This window comes from Ascaphus truei, chromosome 9 (genome assembly GCF_040206685.1).
Source record: "Ascaphus truei isolate aAscTru1 chromosome 9, aAscTru1.hap1, whole genome shotgun sequence".
In the NCBI taxonomy this organism is placed as follows: Eukaryota; Metazoa; Chordata; class Amphibia; order Anura; family Ascaphidae; genus Ascaphus; species Ascaphus truei.
Window position 1 is genome coordinate 58144437 of NC_134491.1, and position 27707 is coordinate 58172143.

A 27707-nucleotide genomic window follows, 5' to 3' on the forward strand; every position below is an offset into this window, starting at 1 on the left:
CACCCGTGCACGCACCGCCAGGCACGCGTTCAGCAGTGAAGGAGCTCCGCGTTCAGCAGTGAAGGAGTTCCGCGTTCAGCAGTGAAGGAGTTCCGCGTTCAGCAGTGAAGGAGTTCCGCGTTCAGCAGTGAAGGAGTTCCGCGTTCAGCAGTGAAGGAGTTCCGCGTTCAGCAGTGAAGGAGTTCCGCGTTGAGCAGTGAAGGAGCTCCGCGTTCAGCAGTGAAGGAGCTCCGCGTTCAGCAGTGAAGGAGTTCCGCGTTCAGCAGTGAAGGAGCTCCGCGTTCAGCAGTGAAGGAGCTCCGCGTTCAGCAGTGAAGGAGCTCCGCGTTCAGCAGTGAAGGAGTTCCGCGTTCAGCAGTGAAGGAGTTCCGCGTTCAGCAGTGAAGGAGCTCCGCGTTCAGCAGTGAAGGAGCTCCGCGTTCAGCAGTGAAGGAGTTCCGCGTTCAGCAGTGAAGGAGCTCCGCGTTCAGCAGTGAAGGAGTTCCGCGTTCAGCAGTGAAGGAGTGCCGCGTTCAGCAGTGAAGGAGCTCCGCGTTCAGCAGTGAAGGAGCTCCGCGTTCAGCAGTGAAGGAGTTCCGCGTTCAGCAGTGAAGGAGCTCCGCGTTCAGCAGTGAAGGAGCTCCGCGTTCAGCAGTGAAGGAGCTCCGCGTTCAGCAGTGAAGGAGTTCCGCGTTCAGTAGTGAAGGAGTTCGTGAAGGAGTTCCGCGTTCAGCAGTGAAGGAGCTCCGCGTTCAGCAGTGAAGGAGCTTCGCGTTCAGCAGTGAAGGAGTTCCGCGTTCAGCAGTGAAGGAGTTCCGCGTTCAGCAGTGAAGGAGTTCCGCGTTCAGCAGTGAAGGAGCTCCGCGTTCAGCAGTGAAGGAGCTCCGCGTTCAGCAGTGAAGGAGCTCCGCGTTCAGCAGTGAAGGAGCTCCGCGTTCAGCAGTGAAGGAGCTCCGCGTTCAGCAGTGAAGGAGCTCCGCGTTCAGCAGTGAAGGAGCTCCGCGTTCAGCAGTGAAGGAGCTCCGCGTTCAGCAGTAAAGGAGTTCCGCGTTCAGCAGTGAAGGAGCTCCGCGTTCAGCAGTGAAGGAGCTCCGCGTTCAGCAGTGAAGGAGCTCCGCGTTCAGCAGTGAAGGAGCTCCGCGTTCAGCAGTGAAGGAGCTCCGCGTTCAGCAGTGAAGGAGCTCCGCGTTCAGCAGTAAAGGAGTTCCGCGTTCAGCAGTGAAGGAGCTCCGCGTTCAGCAGTGAAGGAGCTCCGCGTTCAGCAGTGAAGGAGCTCCGCGTTCAGCAGTGAAGGAGCTCCGCGTTCAGCAGCTCCCCTTATGCTGGGAAGCTGCTTGCCAGTGGTAGCGACGTTTTTGGTACTATCTATTTGAATGGATCTGATCTCTTCCCCAGCACAGGGAAAGCGGTTTTACGGCATATTGAATAGGTTTCTTAGCGCCGAATTCACTACGTTTCTATCATGGGTAATGCAGCACGATTAAACGTTGCCTGCCAAACAATATCCTGATCTAACTAGTATATTAAAAACAGCAATGCCCCCTACCTAAACCCGCCTTTTTTGCAGGCCTCTTGGCTGGCGTGACACCGCAGATTTAAATTGCCATTTTGTTTCCCCAGGAGGGAACTGAAATACAGGTACGTTTACTGGTTGGTATATTAATAACCTGGGGGTCCCCAGAGCTGAAATAGCTTTGGGGGGGGGGGGGAGGGAGGGGTGCAGGGGGGAGACAGGAGGGGCGGGGGGGATAGAAGGACACTGCTCCAAATTAACATTTAAGGCAGGATAGTGCCAGTTTCTCCAAAACCCGCCATGCCACTTTCTCCCGGACACGCCGTGCCACTTTCTCCCAGACACGCCGTGCCAGTTTCTCCCAGACACGCCGTGCCACTTTCTCCCAGACACGCCGTTTCAGTTTCTCCCAGACACGCAGTGCCACTTTCTCCCGGACACGCCGTGCCACTTTCTCCCGGACACGCCATGCCACTTTCTCCCGGACACGTCGTGCCACTTTCTCCCAGACACGCCGTGCCACTTTCTCCCGGACACGCCGTGCCACTTTCTCCCAGACACGTCGTGCCACTTTCTCCCGGACACGCTGTGCCACTTTTTCCCGGACACGTCATGTCACTTTCTCCCGGACACGCCGTGCCACTTTCTCCCGGACACGTCGTGTCACTTTCTCTTGGACACGCCATGCCACTTTCTCTTGGACACGCCGTGCCACTTTCTCCCGGACACGACGTGCCACTTTCTCTTGGACACACCGTGCCACTTTCTCCCGGACACGCCGTGCCACTTTCTCTTGGACACGCCGTGCCACTTTCTCTTGGACACGCCGTGCCACTTTCTCCCGGACACGCCGTGCCACTTTCTCTTGGACACGCAGTGCGACTTTCTCTTGGACACGCCGTGCCACTTTCTCTTGGACACACCGTGCCACTTTCTCTTGGACACGCCGTGCCACTTTCTCTTGGACACACCGTGCCACTTTCTCTTGGACACACCGTGCCACTTTGCTTGATTTATAAATACATACTAAAGTGTATGAATGACACCAAAATATTGTTTCGTGGCTAATTTTACCTTGATAACCCTCTGAGTCAAGAGTTACAAAGCTAAATGTTGAATTAATTAACCTTTTACTCCCATTTTAATTACCCCAGAGGTTTCTCCTGAGCTGAGTAAAAGACCTCTCAGTTGGATTCTGAACTTCCAAATGTACATTTTCTAAGAGAATTAGTCATTAGTCATACTGCAGTCATATTATAAATATTTCTTGAATGTCACTGACCTTGATAAAGCAAGCGCAGGGCACGCGAAACGCGTAGGTGTTTATCTGTTAAGCTGTCCATGTGAGCTGAGCAAATTCTATATTTTTTATGGCAGTTACAAGTGGTTGATCCTCCGTTTTTGTGCTGCTGTAGCTGTGCTTTTGTTTCAAACAGTTTCTACTTGAATGTCACTGACGTCTGATTGGGAAACTCATATTTTTGTCACCGTTTAAGGATTACCAATCTGATCAGGCCAGGACGGCGTCGTAAAAAAATCCTTCTAAGATCGCACACCAGTACACTAAGCACATTCATTTTTTCTTGTAAAAAACCCTGCGTCACGACTTGGCCTTTCCCTTTGTGTCCCAGATCTGCCATAAATAAAATTCTGAAATTACCGTCAGAACATTCTGCAGTCAGAATGGAAATTCTGACTGATATCCAGTAAGTGGAGGTCAGCACACCGTAATAACAGCGCTGTGATACTTGTTCTAACAGAGCTGACAAAATACATCTGAGGAGTAATGCAATTGCCGATATTAATGATGGTTCGTGTTTCTCTGAAGTCGGTAATGCTTCTCTTAGTTTTCAGGGGGGCTCAACTCCAGTTCTGAAGACCCCGCCCCCCCCAAGCAGGTTGGGTTTTAATGATATCTCTGCTTCAGCACAGGTGGCTCAATCAGCCCCTGCTTCAGCACAGATGGCTCAATCAGTCCCTGCTTCAGCACAAGTGGCTCCATGTTCGACTGAGCCACTGATTGAGCCATCTGTGCTGAAGCAGGGATATCCTAAAAACCTGGCCTGTTGGGTGGGTCTTGAGTACTGGAGTTGAACACCCCTGCTTTAGACAATGAATGGGTTGTGATGTTTCTTTATCTCCTGGTATGCACAGCATGTGTAAAGAATAGGAAACCTACAAGTGTCAAACATTGTCTGCAGCGCACCTCCCATAAGAGAATACTAACACAATGTGAAAATAGTAAGGACATATATCTACCAACCTGAGGGTAACTATCACCTTCTGCTCTTCTTGTGAAATGTCAGCATACTTGACACTAGTCATATACTGTATACTGTATATGCTGTGGAGGGTTTTTGTCACTTTTTTTACTCACCATAACTTAACTCAGTATTATGGTTGGCCCATCCTTTAGCTTCTTTGCATTCCCAGTAAAATCAACCCCACACTGATGAGACCCATTAAGGTTGAAACAGCTGTCTGTGGGTGGTTTTCTGGGTATGCACCTTAACCCTGGCAGTGCTCAAAGCTGTGACCATGCAGCAAGCTTAAGCCTATAGGGAACCATGTTAAAAATGGTTTTTGAAGCAAAAAGTGGCACTGTGTGCTCATTTGCATGTCATTTCCCAGAATCACTTGCTGCAGTGGAAGTGCTGTGTGCTGGGTGATAATGGGGAAAGGCGGGGTTGCAGACCTGCCTAAGACATGCAGATGAGCATACAGTTGTATTTACATTTGCATATTTGCTTTGCTGTGGAGGGTTTTTGTCACTTTTTTTACTCACCATAACTTAACTCAGTATTATACATACATATATATATATATATATATATATATATATATATATATATATATATATATATATGTGTATATATATATATATATATATATATATATATGTGTATATATATGTGTGTATATATATGTGTATATACATATATATGTATACATATATATGTATATATATATATATATATATATTTTTTTTTTTTTTTTTTTTTAAATCAGCAATAGCAGTCCTGAAACCATATGGTGCGATATTGTTTTCAATGTCCTTTTATTCACTGGTAGAAATGACAATTTCAACTATGTTTCCTGCGTGCTGAAATCAAGCACATGCTAATTACAACAGTGATACAAGCACATTGTGATTATACAGTATGTGTTTAATGATTGCAAAACAAAGTCATACGATGCAAATACACGTCCAGTCACATTGGTACACGCAGAATCCTGCTCGGAGTCAATAAAAGTACCGATCTGTGCAGCTATTCCATTTGCTTCTTGAAGGAAAGAAAAAAAAAGTGATGAGGAAGGGAAAAGCAATTTAACGTCCAGGAAGGCTGTATATAAAATAAACACATTCTCTCACAAATAAGTGGCACAGTGGGTAAGGCGAGACAGAGGTTACTCTGACCGTAATAGGCATCCACAGACAATGTCTCCTCTCATTCTCAGCTCTTCCAGTGTTTTATTAGTAAAAGCCATCCAAAATATTGCGTGAAATGGTGCCACGGTGAAATATTTATTATTCTCACGATTAGATGCCAAGATGTTTCACAGCGCGGGAGAAACAACAATAAGCATAATAATCAGATTAACATAAATTTACGCTCAATAACACAATAGGTCTTTGCTCCAAGGAGCTTGCAATCTAAGAGCCACATTCGCTAAACGGACCGAAGCTTCAGCATTAACTCGCATTCATTTGCATGGAAATTGCGACTGTTCTAATTGGAGGTCAGCACACTAATAACAGCTCTGGGACACTTGTTCCAACACAACTGACAAAATACATGTGAGCAGTTATGAAATTGCTGATATTAATGATGTTTAGTGTTTCTCTGAAGCCAGTAATGCTTCTCTTAGTTATCCTCGCGATCTCAATCCTAGTGATGTTATTGAGATGAACAATTTCTATAAAGTGCTAATGTTTTGCCTTGAAGACTCCTAAATTACATTGAGTGCAATCAAAGAAATGCATTGTACAGTTATACAATTCATATGTGCTCTAATTTTTGAAAACCGCTGTAACTGACATACTATACATTTATAAATAGAATTGGTTTCTACTATACATTTATAAATAGAATTGGATTCTACTATACATGTATAAATAGAATTGGTTTCTACTATACATGTATAAATAGAATTGGTTTCTACTATACAGGCAGTCCTCGGTTATCCGACACAATGTGTTACTCAAAATGGCGTTGGATAGCGAAACGTTGTAAAGCGAAACACGTTTTCCCATAGGAACACTGTTTAAATGAAAGGTTCCGTTCCTGAAGGCATTTTTAATGCTAAAATACACAAAATATTTTACGCAGACAATAAGATACGCAGCCCACACATAAATTATATAGTGCATATACTGTATTATATATATAATATAACATATAATATAATATAAAAATATATAATATATTATATAGTATAATATATATATATATATATTATATACACATAAACATCTTTGCCAAGCATCGTAAGAGCGTTGGATAAGCCGTTTTGGCGTTGTAAAAATGAACATAGGTATGCATTGCATACCGTTGGATAAGCCATTCGTTGTAAAGCGAAGCGTTGTAAAACGAGGACTGCCTGTACATGTATAAATAGAATTGGTTTCTACTATACTGTACATGTATAAATATAATTAACATCAGATCGTTCTTCTGCTGTATTACTGAGAGATCTAATGTCTGCCTAGACCTGCAATTGCTTGCTATTAATTGATGCCATTTCTGAAGCTATCCTGGAGAAACCGTTTGGCTTCTTTGGTGTTTCACAAATGTGCAAAGAAATGGGGACCAATCTCTACTTTTGGATGGGAAGAGACATTGGCATGTCCATTTTAAATTCCCTCTAACAAAGGATACAACGCTGTTTTACTTCCATGTATTTGAATGGGACTTTAGGTGGGCTAAAGCTTAGCACCCTTTAGTGAATTTGGGCCTAAGAGGTGGGACTAGGAAGGTGGAGACACCAGGATCCGTGGGGAGGTCGGCTTCAGTTCTGAGGATGGTGCAATATTAATGACAGGCAGTGCTTCAACATGTAGCTTGAGTGATTACATATTTTATCCTTTACATCAGGGGTAGGCAACTCCAGTGCTGAAGACACCCCCCAACAGGTCAGGCTTTCAGAATATCATTGCTTCAGCATAGGTGGCTCAATGAATCCCTGCTTCAGCACAGGCAACTCAGTCAGTCCCTGCATCGACTGAGCCATTGATTGAGCCACCTGTGCTGAAGCAAGGATATGCTGAAAACTTGACCTGTTGATGACCCTTGAAGACTGGAGTTGCCTAACCCCTGCTTTAGATATTCTTCTATTCTTCTCTTATTATTTCACGTGGACATGTATTCTTCGTGCCAAGTTATTACTTTATTCTGCTAGGACAATGATTGCGTGCGACACTGATCAATGCTGAACAATTTTGGATGCAAATAATCAATACCCAAAGTGTGTGCGTGTGCGTGTGCGACCAAACAAATTCCACTTACTACAACTGTCCTGATTATGTGAACCATGTGTTTATTTCCCAGGGTCAGCATTACGAAGAGGAGAAGCGAGCATTGGGGCATGAGGTGGTAGCACTCAATAACCATTTACTAGAAGCCAAGGTGACAATTGACAAATTATCAGAAGATAATGTAAGTATGGATCTGCTGCTCAATTGCATGGTAGCATTTTCTGAGTAAAAATATATATTTCAAATAATTCCATTTCTCCTGAGATATTAGCTTCGTTTCTTTCTCTCTCGTTCTGAAACCAGGGCAGTTTCAATAGCCGAGTGAAGTCAGGGTGCTCAACTCCAGTCCTCAAGACCCCCCCCCCCACCCTCAACAGGTCAGGTTTTTAGGATATCTCTGCTTTAGCACAGGTGGATCAGAGTGATTGAGCCACCTGTGCTGAAGCAGGGACTGATTGAGCCATCTGTGCTGACGCAGGGATATCCTGAAAACCTGACCTGTTGGTGGCCCTTGAGGACTGTCCAGGTGCACGGTTGGTAGTCGGTGCATGAACAGTGTAGTGTATACATTATTAGCACGTTTTAAAGGTGCAATCCATGTTAGTTAAAACATATGAACATTTCCTCTGTTTATGCCACCTTTAAACAAACCTGTGTCTGTTTGTATTTTGGGGCTATGCCACGTCTAAGATGCTTGAGTATAGATAACCCGCACCATGTCCTAGAACCAGGGTGCTGAACTCCAGTCCTCAAGCCCTCCCTACAACAGGTCAGGTTTTGAGGATATCCCAGCTTCAGCACAGGTGGCTCAATTAGAGACTCAGTCGAAGAGCAGGGATAACCTGAAAACCTTACCTGTTGGGGGGGGGGGGGGGGGACTGGCGTTGAGCGCCCCTGCTGGAAGGACTGTAGCTATGCATACCCAGCCAGCTGCTGGACCCGTAACCATTAGGGATCCATCTTTTTCGGGTGCTGCATATTTGTGGACACCGTGCAATGTAACTGCAGTATGTAACATTGTTTTATCTTGTAAGGTCTCCAGTAAATATGGCCCAGAAACCGAAAAATCTAAACTCCTGATATACAATAGTTATTCCCCATAGTTCAGCAGCTTCGATTAATATCATCAATATATATTTTGTTGCTATTTTAAATATACTGAGCACTTAACCGTACCTTTCTTTGCCCATAACTGCCAGTGTAACTGCAAAAGGAAAAAAAATTTTTTTTTAAAGTCTAACATTTAGGGTGTTTCAGAAACCACAAAAGATTGTAACGTTCAGACAGGAAAATGAAATGAGAAAAAACTAAGAGTGGGCACTTTCATGGGTGTTTCAGTTCTAAATAAATATTCGTTTTTTTTTTTTTTTTTTTTTAATTATGATAAAAGCACCTATTTTTCAAAATCATTCCTTGCGTGGTCACTATATACATAGGGGGTAGCTGAGAAGAAATGCAAATCTTCTTAATTGGTCACACCCTGGTTAATTGATTAATCACTTAATTCAGGGGTACGCAAGATTCCGGTGCTGTACCCCCCTGCCTGCTCTCGCCCAGTTCTCACGCCCCCCCCTTAACTTAGTGCCATGATATGACATCACAATACCGCGTTGCCATGGTGACGCGTCGCCCGAAGCTGGTTGAATCACGCAAGGCCAGGTCCCCGCTGGCTACTGCAGCGCCCGCTGTGGTGGACGCTGCAGGGACAAGAGCCGCCCCTCCATGGGGCCGGGCCCACTGCGAGGGGGGGCCACCGCAACCAAGTTTTGAGCTGGCGACGGAGTGCTAGGCCACACCCCTGGCATTCAGCCAATGAGGGCGAACCTGCCGGGTGACGTCACGGCCCGCCCTTCCCCGTCATGCCCCCTCCTGTCTTTCCCCCTGCAGTTCAATGCAGACCGAGGGACTCGGCTGCACTCGCCGCCAGCCTCACTGATGCGCGTGCAGCACAGCCGCAGCCTAAGGCTGCGGACCCAGTAACTGCCACAGGCGTGCGCTGTGCGTGTAAACACCGCCCCTCAATGGGGCTGGGCCCAGTACTCACCTTCCCGCTGCAGGTGCAGCTGCGCCGTACTGCAAGGTTTTTTTTAAACTCAATGAAATTGAGTTTAGACCTTGCGACGGAGGCGTGGCCACGCCCCCGCCGGCGGTTCACCCAATGAGTGCGAACCAGCCGCGTGATGTTATGGCCACGCCCCCGCAAATCCACGACCACGCCCCCTCCTGTCGCAAGTTCCCTCTTTCCTGAAGACCACAGATCGCTGTTAGCGCAGTGCATGCGCCGCCCCCCCTCCCCGCCGGGCGCGCGTGTCAGTGATGACAGGGACCGCAGCCTAAGGGGGCGGCCCCAGGTGTGCGCTGTGCGTTCAAGCTCCGCCCCCCCAGTCAGGCCGGTTCCAGTTAGTACCCTGTCGCGCACCTTTCCCCAGCGGTGCGCGACAGGTTTTCAGGCAGGCAGGGAAATTTAAACTCATAGTTTGCGACGGAGGCGTGGCCATATATATATATATGCAAGTCACCTCGCCAAGCGCCGCCCACTCAGCGAGCTCAGCGTTAGCAGGGACGCAGCCTAAGGTTTAATGAATATTACCCAAGTATGACACTGATCAGGACTCTGCAGGATGAGGTTAGCAGGTGACCCTGATAACATTTGGCGCGTTCCTGGTACGGCACTGCTACATCAGGGACACCGGTGAGTGCTGTATAAACTCTCTTTCAGAGGTAACAGCTGAGCAGCCCTCCGGCACACACTGCTGGTGTGTTGTGAGACTCGGCGTACGTTTCGCCACCGTGTGTGTGTGTGTGTGTCATCAGCCCTTGTTAATCTACTGCTGGATTAAGGCCTCCCAAATGATCTTCCAGGTACTGCGGTTGCAGCCGCTCTTCTCCACGTTGCTCCAACAAATGTTCTGATTTCATCCTCCCATCTTACTTTTGGTTGTCGTCTTGTTCTTTTAATCTCTCTTGGAATCCAGTCGAGTATCATCTTTTTCCAACAATGGACATTTCTTCTTGCGATATGTCCGGCCCACTGCCATTTTTATCTCTTCACCTTTGTGATGATGTCACAGACTTGTTTGTTTTCACACCCATTCATTCTATTTTTCTGTCTCTTCGGGTAATACCCAGCATACATCTCTCCATGCGTCTTTGAGTTGTCTGAAGCTTCTGAATTATCTTTGCATTTAGGGTCCAAGTTCCACATCTAAACGTGAGCACGGGCAGATTACACTGGTCAAAAACTTTCTCCTTGAGACAGTGGAAGGTTTTAAATAAATAATATATCCTATCCATATGAATCTCCACAAGACTAAAGTGATGTTCAACAAATATTTAAACTCTGCAAAGATCAAAATAAATGGATTAGAACAGGTCACAATGGATGGGAACCTTTTTAATTATATCAATAGGAGAATGAAGATGGGATGGAGTGCATTGTGGAAGAAACAAGACAATCTTTCAAGGAAACCTTCCACTATACCTCGAAAGGAAAGTTTTCGACCATTGTATTCTGCATATACTCACTGTATTGAATGGATGTGAAACTTGAACCCTTAATGTGAAGATAATTCAGAAGAGTCATACAACTCGAAGTATGGAGAGATGTCTAAATATGATGATGAGTGATATGAGGGGAGAGGATAGTAACATGGAGGGGAAAAGAGTGGCGTGGGGGGGGGGAAAAAGAGAGTGACGGGATAAAGAGTGATAGGAGGGGAAAAGATTGTAACATGGAGGGGAAAAGAGTGATGTGTGGGGAGAAGAGACTGGCATGAGGGACAAGACAGTGGCATGGGGAGGGAAAGAGCTACACTTGGGGAAGAGCGACGTGGAGAGAGCAACGTGTGGACAGGTGGGACATTAGGAGGAAGAGGGACATGGTCAAGAAGTGCCCCTACCTTCTCTGGTGCAGCTGTAAGGTCTGCAGGGCTAACTGCATCTCCAAGGCTACCTGTGTTTCCTGCCAGCACCACCTTCTCTGATGGTTCCCTGGTGTCAGAGGAGACAGGGCCAGCAGGAGACACAAGATGGCTCGGATGGAGCTGCAGTTAACCGTTGCAGTCCCTACCTCCTCTAGTGCAGTTGTAGGGGCCGCTTGGGGTTAAGCACCACTGGGAAATGTTTACAAATGTACCTGTTTTTAGCAATCTTACCAAAATGTCATAATATTTACCAATTTTGACAAAATGAAGTCAACTGTGCAAAAATGGCTGTATATAAACATCCAAGGTACGTTGACTTTTAATGCTTGGTAAAGCTTGCCAATTTATGCAGATGTTTATGCAGCAAAAAGGGCAAATGTTGACTGGTTCTTAAAAGGTGCTGACATTTTCGCACATCTCTGAATGTTAAAATGCTGTTTAACCCATTTATCATCTTCAGCAAGTTTCTGTTTGTAACAGAGTTATATTTTTTGCAGTTGTCATCCTTGCTGAACATTATCCTGTGGATATAGTGTAACAGCAGCGTTAATAGAATATAGAAATGAACTATTCTGCACATTGTGGCAAATGTCTACACTGGGATTGGTAAAAGTTCCTTGATCCGACATCCTGGTTCCCGATTGCTGAGCCAGTTTGGCCACTGAGCAGGGATAACCGTATTTGTCTTTTTTTGGCGTTAAAACTTGCACAAGAACTACAAATATCTTGGGAACTGATGGATGTCCTGAGGTTGGGGGAACTCTGGATCAGATCTGGGGTGCCAACCAGTTTAGGTAGGCTTTAAAAAGATGATTGGGGGAGAAGGTTGCTGTTTTAACACGCAACACAACAAAGCACTTAGGCCTGTATTTACTAAGCAGTCTTCTTGCAATTAAATACTTTCCAGCATCGGAAGATGTCTTATAGTAGAAGACTGCTTTATAAATAATAATAATAACTCAAATCAGTCCATTCCTGTTCTTGTGCTATTCGGCGTTGATAACTTTGAAGAAATAACTTTGAAGAAATAAGAGTGATTCTTTACCTACACTGCAGGAAAGTTGTTGGTAGTGTGATAGAATCATACTCTGTATATATTAGTAGGAGCTTGCATTATGCCTGCTTTCCAGTATGCAATGAGTTAACTCCACTGGTTAGGCAGTTCACAGGTGATCCTAATTAAGTGAGCTCACCTGCTTTAAAATGGGGAAGAGGAAATGCCTATGTGGCAGCAGTCTCTCTCAGACACTGAGAGAGGACAGAGGAGAGCTAACAGACAGACACAGGCTGCTCATACTTAGGCCGCACTTATAGTGCTGGCGATGGCGACGCGAGCGGACATCGCCATTTGCAAAAGTTGTGCTTAGGTTTGACGTCATAAAAGGGGAGGGTAGAGGGACGGAGAAGCTCCCGATTGGCCGCAAGGGGAGACCGTCGCTGAAAAAAATCAAATAACAGTGACTACCAGATTTCTGATAGCACTGTCGCTGTCGCGTGCACTATAAGCGCACGCGACGGCGACAATGCATTTGTTTTGCCGCGACGGCGTGTCGCCGGCAATGTAAGCGCAGCCTTATGCTGTCCCGAATGGAATAAAGCTCCCAGTAAAGGAGGCAAGTGGTATTACCATATATTGTTGGTCTGGTCTAGTTTAGCTAGCCAGCCGGGTAGATAGGCTTAACCTTGTTTAGTTAGCTTCCCTAAAGGGGATAGGCTTTTTGTTTATGTTTTTGTTTTACTTAAAGGGACAGAGTTTGCTATGTTTATGGACAAATAAAACCACCAGCATATTATTTCACTAGAAGAACTGTGTTGCCTCCTCACTAACCACAGTCATCCTGCCACAGTAGCTAAACAAACATGTTTTTAGAGTAAGTAACACTAAAGGTTTTATAGAAGAGTACAAAGTAACAGAGTAGTAGTTTTCAAGTGCAGCAAAATAGTAAAGAAAAAGAAGCGTTTCTCCGCCTGTAAAACCCCAGCTTAGTTTCACCACCGAATACTTTGTAATAGTACATTAACATAAAACTATTGTAATAGTGCATACATATATTTTTTAAATATAAACTACTGTATTATGGATTGTAAGTCATATTACAATATATTACACTTTATAATACAATATATTTCCCCATTATTTTATACGAGGCTAAAACATACAATTATATAAAAGTAACATTTCGGAAGAGGAGTCCCTGCTCCGAAGAGCTTACAATCTACTTGGTAGGTAGGAAGAACGCACAGAGACAGTGGGAGTGCGTTCTGGTAAGTGCTTCTAGAGGGGGCCAAGCTTTATGTAACATGTGTATAGTATTAGCCACGGTGCTACTCATATGCTTCTTTAAGCAAGTGTGTCTTAAGGTGGGTCTTAAAGGTCGGGTATTGAGGGGAAGGGCATTCCAGAGGTGTGGGGCAGTCAGTGAGAAAGGTTTATGGCGGGAGGATTGGCTCAGTGAGTAAAGACACTGACTGGCACTGAGTTTGAAGCAGGGAAACCTGGTTCAATTCCCGGTATCGTGACCTTGGGCAAGTCACTTTATTTCTCTGTGCCGTAGGCACCAAAAACATAGATTGTAAGCTCTATGGGGCAGGGACAGTTTTTGCAAAATGTCTCTGTAAAGCGCTACGTAAATAGCTAGCAGTGTTATACAAGAACACGCTATTATTACCGTATTATATTTCACATACATGCTTTAACATTCCACAACCAACCAATACAAACGGTGTATGTAGAGTGTGTTAAAAACGGGGAATGAATTACAAGCACTAATGTGTTTTGTGTTTGCTTTTAGGAGCTGTATAGAAAGGACTGCAACTTAGCCTCTCAGCTGCTACAGTGCAGTAAGAGTTACTACAGGGCACATAAATTATCAGAGGTAAGGTCACTATGTTATTACTCCAAAGACAGCAATTGATGTACTGTAACCCTGGACAAGGATTAATATCTACCTCCTACAGTGCATGATGTATTATCAATTATCAATGGTCAGAGTGCTATTAATGATACTTTGTCCAATTGTGTTAAACGAGGAAGAACGCTTTTGTGACCGCACATTTAGAAGGTAAACACTATGTTAATGCTTTATAAGCAGAGACATTTTTATTTAAAAAAAACATTTTTTCTTGAAGACAAATAAGCAATTGAAATTATTCTTTAATTTTGATGCAACAAAATATTTTTTAGTGTTCAGTGTTTTCAAGGTTGCAGTGATTTCTCCACGTGCAATAAGTAAAACAAACTCGCACAACTGTGACTTGTTTGACACTGAATGATGTACTTGTTTGACATTGAATCATTGCCAATTAAAATAAACCAACGATATGCATCATCACATTCAATGTTGTATTCAGATGAGGAATGGTTTTGGTCCACTGTGAATTAGTGAGAATGACGGGGACAGTGCATGGTTTAGCTTTAGAATGTAGATATTCCACATATACAGAGTTTTCATGCACATGTTCCTGGTTTCTGTTGAAGTCTGGCATCTGAAGCAATTTCTTTTCCTATTTTGTCTGCAGCTGCCAACCGACTTCCAGGAAAGAGTAAGTCAATATATGGAAAAGCATGGATGTGGTAGCCTTTGTGTGTCTCTTTGTAACACGTCATATGCTGATAGCTTTCCTACTTATGTTATTGCTAAGGTGTTGGAAAAACCTGACCCAGGCAGCCTATCTTCACATCTGTCAAGTGCATCCATGCGAGACCTCAGTTATGAACACGGCACTCAAGAAACCGATGAAAAACTTTGCCAAAGGCAGCAGTTCAAGTCAGAAATCTACTGCAGTGACACCGCTCTGTATTGCCCTGAAGAAAGGAGGAGAGACAGGCGGCAAAGTTTTGATGTACAAGTTAAAGATGAGGTATTTTTAAGATCTCAGAACTCTACAGAAAGCACAGTAGAAGATGGGTTCCATTCAAGCTTCTCACATGAAGCCTTCAATGAATATGTAGCATCCTTACCAACGTCCAGTTCATACTCAAGCTTCAGTGCTACTTCAGAAGAGAAAGAGAACAACCAGGCCAACACTTTGACAGCCTCACAGCAGGCTATATATATGGATAACAGGGAAGACCTTTTTGACAGAAAGTCCACTGCAAGTTATGAGCATACAGCAAGTCCTAAATTCGTCAAATCAAAGTCTGTCCAGCATATGGAACACAGCCCTGAAAATACATCACCCAACTTCACTAGGTCTTCTTCCTATGTAGAGGAACCTTTTCATTTCTCCAGAATCCGTACACAACAAGCATTAGGTGCACACAAATCACACAGTGAGTGTAGGAGCCCACAGCTGTCAGAGGAGGACCTGCCAACACGCTGGAGGCAACTGAGTGTGGAAGATATCGGTGCATATTCCTACAGCACTGCTGGAAGAATATCACCATGTAGTTTTACAGAAAAGTATTTTGCACATAGTCCTGTTAAGCAACTGGAAAGCAGGATGAGTCCATTGTATGCCAGCTACAAACAGGATAGCTTTTCAGAGGGAGAAGAGGTTTGTCAAAGCCGGATGGGCGATTCCTGCTTTCTGAGAACAGACTCTGGCTTAAAAATTGACATCAGCGCCAGTTGCAAACAAGAAATGCTGTCTACATTTAAATCAAAAGAAGCAAGAGAACAAAAAAGTGAAAGGATGTCAGCCCAGATGGGGAATAAAAGTATGGACACAAGTGCTGTTGCCAAAAGGGAATATGTTGATGTTAGCCCAAATAGCTCAGCAGAATCCCTCAGTCAAAGTCCTATGGAGGCATCAGACATACACCAGTCTTCCACTGAGCAAGGACATTCGAGTTTCCACAGCAAGCCCCAGCAATTTCAAAGAACTGGGAGCATTGGCTTAACTAGAAAAGATAGTCTCACAAAAGCACAATTATATGGGACCCTTATGAATTAAAGATCTTCCAAACTGCAATAAGCAAGAATATGAGCAACTCATAGTGACACAAAAAGGGGGGGCTTTGGAAAGTTTACCATTATTAAAGGGCCTGCAGTATCAGTGTTAAAATGTTTACCCTTTCTCATTAAGTGTTTGTGCACTTTGCACTTTCATGCAAAACTTCCTTTGAAAGAATACCACCATGACATAGTACATAGGCAAATGAGCTTGTTACATATGTGCATACGGTCGGTTGTGGTATGGCTAGTTACTAATGTCAAAAACACACTGCCACTAGCGTTTATAAAATGTGCAGAATCACATTTATAAATCGAGGTCGACATGCAGTAGGGCAGGGGCTCTCAACCCCAGTCCTCAAGACCCCCCTCTCACACCTCCCCAACAGGTTTTCAGGATATCCCTGCTTCAGCCCAGGTGGCTCAATCAGGGGTTCAGTCGAAGACTTAAAACCTGACCTGTTGGGGCGGTCTTGAGAACCCCTGCTGTATGGTATAAAAAAAATATGATCATTTTATATGTTAACCAAAGTATAAAACTAACACACACACACACACACACACACACACACACACACATCATGGAATTTATTATTGAGGTACTAAATACGTGGAAACCTCAGCAAGTGTTTACTAATGATGTGAAAATATAATGAGTGCAATTTTACCGTCCTAGAGCAGATAAACAAACATTAATCCAGGTTTCCACTGCAGCAGTGTGAAAGGTACCCAATCGCTCATGATAATACAGGGTTTTGTACATTATTCGAACAGATCTGTCCAAGTTTTGTTCCAATTCCGCCCCAGGGAAAGCAGAATTGATCTGCTCATTACGTTCATTAAAAACAGGATAAATCTGCTGCTGCTTTGAACCAAAGCAAAACTGTAGTATATATTTGACTAAACAAGCAAAGCTGATATTTTTCATTCAGTATTACTGAGGTTAACTCTACCCGTCGTGACATTAGTCAAATACATTGGGGTCCTTTTTATAAATAGAAAAAAGGTTGTTTTTTTCTAAATGGTATACACTTGACGAATACAATTTGCATTGTAACTGTGTAAACCCCACTATTTGTAATTTGACGGACTTAAAAAGGTATGTTTGCTTGGGTCCATTCTTTATCCCTGGCCGATGAGGGAATGATTACTGCAGAAACAGGCAAATGACGATAACACAAATACAAGGGTAGGTGACTTCACAAGACACAGGATATAGTTCATTCTATTTTCAAGTTACAACAAATGCATTGACGTTTACAGAAGGTGTTTTTGTCACCGGAAGATGACAGACGAGGAATTTGGGATCTGGAACTGTAGATTCTGTTTTCCTTATTACCCCTCATGCGCTACCTCATAAGTAATTGAGGGGTTCTTTGTTAATATGTTTTCTATAGGCTTGCATTTATATTCGTAAAAAACGCATGAAGTGTCCTCAATAGTGTTGTATTTTGCATTAACTTAATAAAAGCAACAACTTGAAATATTTCACTTTTTTTTAAATTCAAGATGTGTTTAGAGGAATGTGTTTTATGATGATGTTTAATGATTAATAGTAACCTTATTCCAGTATAGGGGAAACCAACTCTAGTCCTCAAGGGCTACCAAGATGTCAAGTTTTCCGGATGCCACTGGTTGAGCCACCTGTGATGTAGCTGGGATATCCAGAAAACCTGACCTCTTGGTAGCCCTTGAGGACTAGAGTTGGCCACCCCTGCTCCAGTATCTGTGAGGGAAACGACTTCTCACACTGCAGATAAAAGCAACATTTAATGGCTTTGCTCTGATACCTGTATTATCACACCGGTTGCACTGGACATCTTCATTATTGAGTACTCTAAAGTTTGTTTTCTCAGGAATCCGTTCTCCTTTCAATGACTGAAATGAAATGAAAGCTCAACTGGATGTGCATTAGAAGCTTGGACAAAGTCTCATTCTAACTATGTGTTGTATAGTACAAGGCATCTTCCGCAGCCTCCAGAGGAAGACCAGAAGAAGCAGGTGACTGATACAACCTCTTCACAGCTAATGACACCTTCAAACGTGAAGGCTTATATTAAAAAAAAATAACAATGGGGCTTCTTTTATAAAGGGTGAGATATATGCTGTTGCATTACGTCATGTTTTACATCCTTACTGTGTAAACTGCATCGCTTCAGGCTTTTTGTCACCCTTTTGTTCATTAGTCAATGCCCCCAAATGGTCCATTCTTCTAGTCTTCTAACTGTGAACTTTCAACTTTTTGGACAAACACGAGGAATGCATTTTTAAATATTTTGTAATTTTCAATGATGAAAGCTTCTAAAAAAATAAAAAGATGAATACATTCTTCGGTGTTGTGTGTGCTGCTGGAATGGGGGAGGTGTGAAGGTTGAAATGTAATAATAGTATTATGGCTGTGGCCATACCATATATACAATTGCATGTACAGTATTGAACAATCCCCTAACCCAGAGGTGCTGGGTGCTCAATAATTTACACAAAAGTAGAGGAATGCCATCAGCAAACTATTCTGACAAACACAAACAACATTTCAAACAAATTGGCCAACTGTTGCTATTAGTCTTTGTTTTTTGCCCACTTATCCAGATTAATTTACTTTACTCTCATACCGTTTTAACTGGAATAGGAGACGCAAAACAGAAGTTCTGATCTGATTGCACATTAGTTTTATCAAATAAATTGGTACATTATTGATATTTTTGGCACTTTTTTTCTATTATAGTTTTTGTATTGGTTTATTATCAAAAATCATGCTCAGTGGCGACACAGTTGTTCTTTCATTCCAATAAAACCTTGTGTTATATAATCAAAATCCACAATTTTGTTCAGGTGTACCTATGAAATAATGCTCGGAACTCGGGGAATTAGTGACGTGTTTGACTCGCCTTGTCCCTCTTCTTTCATAGCAAATGGCAGGATATAAAATATGGCTTCTCTGAAGACAAACGCATCAATATTCAGCGATGGTCAACAAGAAGACAAAACAACCTGATCCATGGGAATTATCTGTCTCTTGGCATACACCATACAAGTCACTTACACACTGCCTGTAAATGTCACCAGTGTTTCAGGCAGCTTAATCCCAAACCTTGGTTTCCCAGAGCAACCACTGTCACTGCTTTTTTGTCTAATTCTAAATCCTGTTCCAGAGCTTCATTTAAATGATATGATTTATTTTTGCAGAAGCCTAATATTTAAAGCAGTAATCTGTCCTATTTTTCTATCTCAAGGGACCCTTTGTTCCTGAAATATGTATTGTTTTATGTGCCAGTGTTCCTGGACCATTTTGGGAAATCAATATGGCTGCCGTCCCATGAGGCAATAAGACATCACAGCCTACTATTGGACAACCCTGGCAGCCATCTTTGAGTTGACGTTAATTTTACCAACACATAAAAAGTGTATCTTGGGAACCAGGGGCTAGGATCAGAGCAGTAAATCTCTGGGGGATTCCCGGTTAAGATTTTGTAAGGAAAAAAAATAATAATTCCAATAATGGAGGGATTGCTGTTTTCATTCTTTGATTTAACTTTGCCTCCCTTCTGTAGATTCATCGCACTGCGTTTGGTATATTTGCTATAGGCAGATGTTATTGGGTAAAAGCATGCCTGGTGAGATCAAATCTCTTTAGTACTTATTTTCTCCAAACAATGTAATATTTCTTGCCTGTTGCTTCTAATAACCTCCATGAGTGCACTGCATGGGCAGCCATTAAAGCTGCAGTTCAGGCTCCCGTTTATTTATTTTTTTTTTAACTTCAACAGTTTAATGTGGGCAATCTCTACTTACCTTAAAAACTGCATAGCTGCCGGTCAATTCGTTCTCCGTCTATTGATCGGCAAAGTTTGGCGACATCTTTAAATATGGGGAATGTAAATCGTTGCTATAAGAACAAGCATGCTTGTTAAAATAGAATACAAGAAAATTGGTCTTTCAAAGTTGTTGTTTTTTTAAAACAGAAAATGCTAAAAGTATTTTTTCTTACTACAGAACTGATTTATTAAAAAAAACACATGCAGGATATTGCCTGAACTGCAGCTTTAAGTGTGTTAAGAAAAAGGCATGACACATATTGGTGTTTTTTTGTAAACAATATTAACAATTAGGTAAAAGCTTTTTTTTTTTTTTTTTTAAATCTAGCCAGGTGAAATGATTTTCTTTTATAGAAAGTGATATGTCAAGGATAAATATATATAAAAATATATACCTATATATATATATCCATTGTTTAGTCATGGGTATCTGCGACTAAAGCACGGAACTGCTCTAAAAGCACAGTATCGGATTATTGCCTTTCTCTGCCACTTCCAACTTCCCACTCTCTGCACGATCTAAGTAGTGACAATAGATGGCTCTTTCTGGCAGCTAAAATGGTTGCACATGCCCTGCTGGCCCTGCACACTTAATACTCGCTAATGTGTCTATAAAACGCCTACGGCTTTCAGCGTTTGCTGCAACACTGCAGGGGGTACAAGCAGAGATGTAGACACCTTTGCCGTTGTTAACGGGGAATGCAGTATTTGTTGAGAAAAGGAGCCACTGTGAGTACGTTAATGGAAACATCTGGATTCTATGACTGTCTGTGCCCCTTTCCCCACAAAGTCTGGATATATTAAACTGAATACAATATATACAGGGGCATGTAACACATGGCTCGCCAATGCACTGCAGGCTCCTTTGACTGTGAAAGGTTTTGAACGGATACAACACCACAGTTACATTTAAACGTTTTTAAACGAAGGTGCGGGATCTTGGTCATCAACAACATTTCTTTTCTGTTTTGTTGGAAAAGATCTTAAACCAATAAGAATATCTGCACAGAAAATCTAGAATGCGTGGCTGGCAACTCCACATGGAAAACCATTCATTTTATTATCTCACGCTAAGTGCTCCAGACAATCATTAAATGTTCAATTCTGGTGAGCTGTAAAACACTTTTAATGCCCGACGACGGTTTGAGGAAAAGAGCACTTCTACGTGTTGCGCGAGAACATATATTTCCCTTGGGTCTAATTAGACATGTTGGTACAGCTGCAGATGATACATTTGACCTTCCTGTTCATAAACTTGAACCAGCAATATTACATCTTCACCTGTTACATTTGTTTCTACAGTGAACATTTCCTTTACTGTATATTGCATTTCTCCCCCCGAGGCTTACAGGCTTAAAGTTTGTGCATCCTTATGTCTTTGTCGTAATGTGAGCGCTAACATTCATCACAATATACCACGATATAAGGAACCTACTGTAAATATGTACCGAGCATAAACTGTAAAACGTAGACCCAATCCTGTAAATCCTGTTCTAGATCTGTGAAGAATACGGTGCGGAAAGTACTGTCATAAGAACAATCTTTATTACAATGATTAACATGAAACGTTTAGTAGTGTAGCACCTTTCCACCCCCTGCCCCCCCCCCCCCCCCCCCCCATACCCCTAAGGGAGATCATGTAGCTACCGGGTGTATTATGGTGCTGGTGCATGCCTGTTGGTACAAGGAAAAAGAGTGTTGTGATTAGCGCTAAAAACTGATTAAAACAAATATATTGGTGATTATAAAGACAACAGTGTGAATATTAAATGAATTAATAAACAAGGCTGCCAGGAACATCTAACCCAAACACAGTTAGTGAGACACAAAAGAAACAGATACAGACCGGCGCCTTAGAGTCCAATTAGATGGTATATAAAGTCCAATAGATGGCTTGAAATATCCAATGTATGGTGATCTAGTCCAGTGGACAGCAGATTCCTCAGCAGCAAAAGTGATATGCCATGCAGGGAAGACAAGAGAACAAAATCATAGTGTAACACAGTTGGTTAAAACTTAGCACATATAGACATACACAGACAAACCCAAACACACTTAAACAACACTGAACAATAGGCTGACTAATATTAACGGTTTTAATGAACACAGTAAAATCCAGCACACTGGTGACGAGCAGGTTCAGGTTCCGGTGTTTTAAAACCGGAATCCTACTTACAGCAACAGGGCCTTTGAGAGTCTATTACCAGCATCACTGATAGAGGAGCAGACTCTTGCAGCAGTTTCTGGAGTTGTGATCAGAAGGAGCTGGCATTTGGAGTGCGATCCGGTATCCCTGTCCCGCCCGCTGTGACGCAGTTCCGGGCGCAAACGGAAGGCGTCTTGTGGAGTAGAAGGCTAAGTCGCCATTTTCGGCATCAGCACGAGGAGTGACCTGCAGGACTCCACATGCGGCACGCGCTCACAAGCATTTACTGACAGACGATCAATCCACTACCCACTTGCCTATATCCTGTGGCATTGCTGTAAGTAGGATTCCGGTTTTAAAACACCGGAACCTGAACCTGCTCGTCACCAGTGTGCTGGATTTTACTGTGTTCATTAAAACCGTTAATATTAGTCAGCCTATTGTTCAGTGTTGTTTAAGTGTGTTTGGGTTTGTCTGTGTATGTCTATATGTGCTAAGTTTTAACCAACTGTGTTACACTATGATTTTGTTCTCTTGTCTTCCCTGCATGGCATATCACTTTTGCTGCTGAGGAATCTGCTGTCCACTGGACTAGATCACCATACATTGGATATTTCAAGCCATCTATTGGACTTTATATACCATCTAATTGGACTCTAAGGTGCCGGTCTGTATCTGTTTCTCTTGCATGCCTGTTGGTGTTACAGAAGGCCTGAGGGCTCCGCGATGTTGTGGGGAGACATCAGGTCAGGCTTTCAGCTGGTTGTTCGTAGTCAGCGCAGCGCCTCCATCCCATGAGGATCCTGGAGTGACCAGGCTGGTCCACACAGGCAACTCTTTTCAAAGACCACACCAAGGATGGTATAACTGGAACTTTATTTGGTACAGCAAGCTTTATCAGTCTTTATTCCCCTGAAGGCAGTACCGAGGGCTCGAGGCCCTAAGCGCCCCTCCCCAGCTACCTTACCCCCTAACAGGGTAAGGCCTCAGTCCACTCCTATCCAGGAGGCGTTACAGGTGCCCCCTCCACGCATGGAGGTCAGCACAGAACTAACTGCTCCACTCTAACCTTAGAGGGAAAAACCCTCCTTCTCAGGGGAGTGGCTTGTAAGCCGGCCTCCTATCAGGCATAGGCCCTTATAGTACCAGGCTAATGCTGAACTGTATTATTTAACAACCTATACAATAAAATAACCAGGCCCTGAAGGATTTACTCCCAACACTGCCCTCTCTTTACCGGGACTTAGTGCTGGGGAAATTAGTAGTCAGAGGTTAGTTGGCTACAGTAGTATTTGGAGAAGTACCTTATTTGCCAGATTATAGGGCGACCCTGCCACAAGCAACATGGCTGCTTCAAGCCCCCAAGGTGGACCTTCCTCGGTTTTACCTGCCTACCTCATACATCCAACTGCTGATTGGCTCGTAAAGTGGGCGGGAACGGATTATAAGGCAAGTATGTACATTTCAATTTAACTTTATTGGAAAAAAAAAACGTTGCCTTACAATCGGGTAAAACTGGTATTAACAAAGTATATCTTTTTTATTGAGTATTACGCAAACTAAAACATTTGAGTTATATAATAAATTAACTGAATATGTAAATCAGTATGCCTCCATTCTCCATTTTGCTCAGCAGGCCCCTGACACAACCGGTTGAGTTGCAATGCATGTGCAGTAGGAATTACTTTGTACTTTTTGTACATTTTTACCATTAGCTTGTGTATTGGTTTATTTTCACTTAACATTTTCCAATTGAATATAGTTACCTTCAAATGTAAAGTTTTTCTTTAGACATGGCAAATACAAATATCATTTGCGAGCATATGTGTACGTTTCAGACAGGTCTGCCCTACCTTTCCCCAATTATCTCTTACCATACAATGCTTCCGATGCAGCCAGGGATTCTGGGTAATGGCATACAAATGAGCACAGTGTCTAATCAATTTTAATAATATAAGGCTTGTTCTATATTAGTGCAAACGCGCGTGCACGTGACGCACACTTTTTGTGTGTACGGTCCGTGCTGCCGGGAGCGACAGGTTTGCAGTGGTCTGTATGTTTGTATATATATATATGTGTGTGTGTGTGTGTGTGAGTGTATATATGTGTGTGTATATAGATTGTGTGAGTTATTAATTTATTATATACTAGCTGAGAGACCCGGCGTTGCCCGGGATGTAAATGCGTAATAGGTAGTATTATTTATAAATCGTGGAACAATAGGTGACTGTTTGTTGTAAAGGTTGGATAATAATATTGAAAAGAAAGATGGAAGAAAATGTAATACGATGTTGTATAAAAATGGTTTATTGTAACCACACCACAGTACAATGTATATTTTGGTGGCATAAGTGATGTAAAAATCTGAGTCGTGTGTCCTGCTAGGGTGTGAGGCGGCGGGTGGCGCGTGGGTTGTGAGTGCTGTGTGCGAGTGGGGGTCCTGCTAGGGTGTGAGGCGGCGGGTGGTGCATGGGTTGTGAGTGCTGTCTGTGAGTGGGGGTCCTGCAAGGGTGTGAGGCGGCGGCTGGCGCGTGGGTTGTGAGTGCTGTCTGTGAGTGGGGGTCCTGCTAGGGTGTGAGGCGGTGGGTCAGTGATGTCGGTGCGTAGGGGCGGGAGGCAGCAGGTGTGTGTGGCGGCAGGTATGTGTCGAGTGTGGCGGGTGTCTGTTCAGTGCGTGCAGCGGCTGTGAGGCGGTGGGTGAAAGGCAGAGGCGGCCGGAGTAAGGGCGGGTGAAAGGCAGAGGCGGGGGTGGGGAGGCGGTAAGGCGGGCATGAAGGCGAAGGGCGGCGGGAAGGGGAGGAGGGGGTGGAGGAGGGGGGCAAGGGGTGGAGGAGGGGGGCAAGGGGTGGAGGAGGGGGGAAGGGTTAGAGGAGGGGGGGGAAGGGTTAGAGGAGGGGGGGGAAGGGTTAGAGGAGGGGGGGGGAGGGTTAGAGGAGGGGGGGAAGGGTTAGAGGAGGGGGGGAAGGGTTAGAGGAGGGGGGGGAAGGGTTAGAGGAGGGGGTGGAAGTGTGGGAGGGGGTGGGAGGGGAAAGGGGAAAAAGAGGTGGAGGGGGGGGGAAGAGGAGCGGAGGGGGCGGTGGAAAGGGGAGCGGAGGGGGATTGAAGGGGAGCGGAGGGGGGGAAGGGGAGCGGGGGGGGATGGGGAGCGGGGGGGGGGGAAGGGGAGCGGGGGGGGAAGGGGAGCGGGGGGGGGGGAGGGGAGAAGTGGTGGGAAGGGGGAGGAGGGGAGAAGTGGTGGGAAGGGGGAGGAGGGGGGAGGTGGTGGGAAGGGGGAGAAGGGGGGAGGTGGTGGGAAGGGGGGAGGTGGTGGGAAGGAGGAGGAGGGGGAAGGTGGGGGGGAGGCAGTGGGAAGGGGGGGGAGGCGGTGGGAAGGGGGGGTGGAGGGGAGGTGAAGGGGAGGTGAAGGGGGGGGGGGTGGAGGGGAGGTGAAGTGGAGGGGAGGTGAAGGGGGGGAGTGGAAGGGAGGTGAAGGGGGGGGGTGGAAGGGAGGTGAAGGGGGGGGGTGGAAGGGAGGTGAAGGGGGGGGTGGAAGGGAGGTGAAGGGGGGGTGGAAGGGAGGTGAAGGGGGGGGTGGAAGGGGGGGGGTGGAGGGGAGGTGGAGGTGAAGGGGGGTGGAAGGGAGAAGTGGAGTGAGGGGAGGTGAAAGGGGGTGAGGGGAGGTGATGGGTGGGTGAGGGGAGGTGAAGGCCGCTCACTCACCCGTCCGGCAGGTCCCACGTGGATCTGAGGCGGGAGGCAGCGTGTTGTGGCCGCTCTCCCGCTGTGTCCCGGGCGCTCGCTCGCTCCCCCGCTGACTGTAGCGGCGCCGGGGGGGGGGGGGTATCGGGGAGACACTGACACTGGAGGGGAGGGGGGGGGTGGAGGGGAGGTGAAGGGGGGGTGGAGGGGAGGTGAAGGCCGCTCACTCACCCATCCGGCAGGTCCCACGTGGATCTGAGGCGGGAGGCAGCGTGTTGTGGCCGCTCCCCCGCTGTGTCCCGGGCGCCGCCATCTTGGGCACTCGGCGCCGCGAGGCAGCCTGCCTGGCCATTGGCTGTTCCCCCGCCGGGGAGGGGTGAGTTGTAGCGCCGGGGAGGGGGGGGGCATGTATATGTGTGGGGGGGGGAGAGGTGGGAGATATAGAGGGGGGGTCTCGCACGGCCGCTGACACTGGGTGGGGGGGGGGGGCGCTGAAGGGGTAATAATAGTGTGTGTGTGTCCCGCTGACTGTAGCGGCGCCGGGGGAGGGGGGGGTCGGGGTGAAAGCGCGGGAGACACGGGGAGAGGAGGAGGTGCGCGCGGGTGCTGCTAACACTGTGAGCCCCGCTAATGTATGTAACAGTGTGTGTGTGTGTGTGTCACTGTGTGTGTGTCGGTCACTGTGGTATGTAACAGTGTGTGTGTGTGTGTGTGTCACTGTGTGTGTGTGTCCCTGTGTGTGTGTGTGTGTGTGTGTGTGTGTGTCTGTGTGTGTGTCTGTGTGTGTGTGTGTGTCTGTCACTGTGTGTGTGTGTCCCTGTGTGTGTGTGTGTGTGTGTCCCTGTGTGTGTGTGTGTGTGTCCCCGTGTGTGTGTCCCTGTGTGTGTGTCCCCCTGTGTTCCCTGTGTGTGTGTCCCCCTGTGTTCCCTGTGTGTGTGTGTCCCTGTGTTCCCTGTGTGTGTGTGTCCCTGTGTTCCCTGTGTGTGTGTGTGTCCCTGTGTGTCCTTTGGCCCGTCACTCCGCCTCAGGCCAATGAGAGGTGTGCGGGGGCGGGCGGGCCAAGGGACCAATGAGATTTCCCCTAGGGACACCGGACATCCAGGCAGGCAGGCAAACATACAGTGCTTTCACTAATATAGTATAAGATTTTTAAAATGATAAAAAAAAGACATGTGGTATAAGAATAAATTATTTATTAACATTGTGCACACACACACGCATACATACATACATATATAACAGCGGCGGTAGCGGCGCAAAAACTTACTTTTTGCAATCTTCCTCCCTGTCGGCCGGCTCCACGCTCACTGCCGTGCGCGCGCGCGGCCCTCGTATAGGACGGCTGGCTATCCACAGCCAACGCTTATGCCTGCTACATTACACAGCTTTTCCGCACAGCCTGAGTTAAAGAAGTGCCTGGCCAGTAACCCTACTCACAGACAGCTGTTTCGACCTTTTGGGTCTCATCAGTGTGAGGCTGGTTACTGTGAGGAAGGGCAATCTAGCAATTCCAAAATCTCTGCAAGTTCTGGGTTATTCTTTAAACTGTGATAGTGCCAATCAAGGCACATAAATGCTTTTTGAGTTGCATGCCAGTTTAAAGCAACAGCCCCCCAAAAAGACTTCCTCTTCTTTTTAAAGGTATGGGAACCAAGGGCTGAACTGTGCTTTTTTTCAGCTCGGGAGACGCCCTGGTTTTCAAGATATGTACCGGTGAAGTTACTGGCATCCGGTGAAGTTACTGGCATCCGGTGAAGTTTCCTCTGCAGGGAGATTTCAGAACAAAAAACGAATAGAAGCCCCGAGAGTGCATTATTTGGCAGCACCTTGATCTATTCCCTTCTTCATTTCGCAGGGGGATTTAAACCTGATAACTTCACCAGTAAGTATCTTGGGAGCCCTCGGAACGGACTATAACCTGGTTTAAGACTTGTAAATAAGAAGGACTGATGAGTTCTGACATTAACATTTAATATTTCGCCACCGTGAGAAAAATTCTTGTTGGTTCCCTAAAATGTATCGCAACACACAGCGAATCTACACTGCGCCAGGATCAATATCACTACTACGAAACATACTCTGCCGATGAAAGAAATAGGTATAGCATATAAAGCAAGTACTGTATTTTTGTCATCCTGCTTAGAATGCAATCTCCGTCCCAACATAATGTGCAACATACGCCAAACTCTTCAACTTAACTAATACTTGCTATATAAAGAGGGTATACGTGCTATATAAATAATTCATATTTAACTCCCAGTAATGGAAGGACAAACACCAAG

General features: G+C 45.2%; 1 protein-coding gene across 3 annotated transcripts in view; it reads left to right on the forward strand.

Moving 5' to 3' along the window:
- BEGAIN (brain enriched guanylate kinase associated) overlaps nt 1-18288 on the forward strand; it is a 124850-nt gene extending 106562 nt beyond the window's left edge. For 2 of the 3 annotated variants that reach the window (XM_075615068.1, XM_075615069.1), the window contains 4 exons: nt 7042-7149; nt 13684-13767; nt 14411-14434; nt 14534-18286. In XM_075615068.1, the coding sequence (XP_075471183.1) occupies nt 7042-7149; nt 13684-13767; nt 14411-14434; nt 14534-15787 (1470 nt within the window). In that variant the 3' untranslated portion in view covers nt 15788-18286. Of the gene's footprint in view, nt 1-7041; nt 7150-13683; nt 13768-14410 lie in introns of all 3 variants that reach the window. The other variant, XM_075615067.1, reaches the window with a different exon arrangement.
- The last annotated feature ends 9419 nt before the right edge of the window (nt 18289-27707 follow it).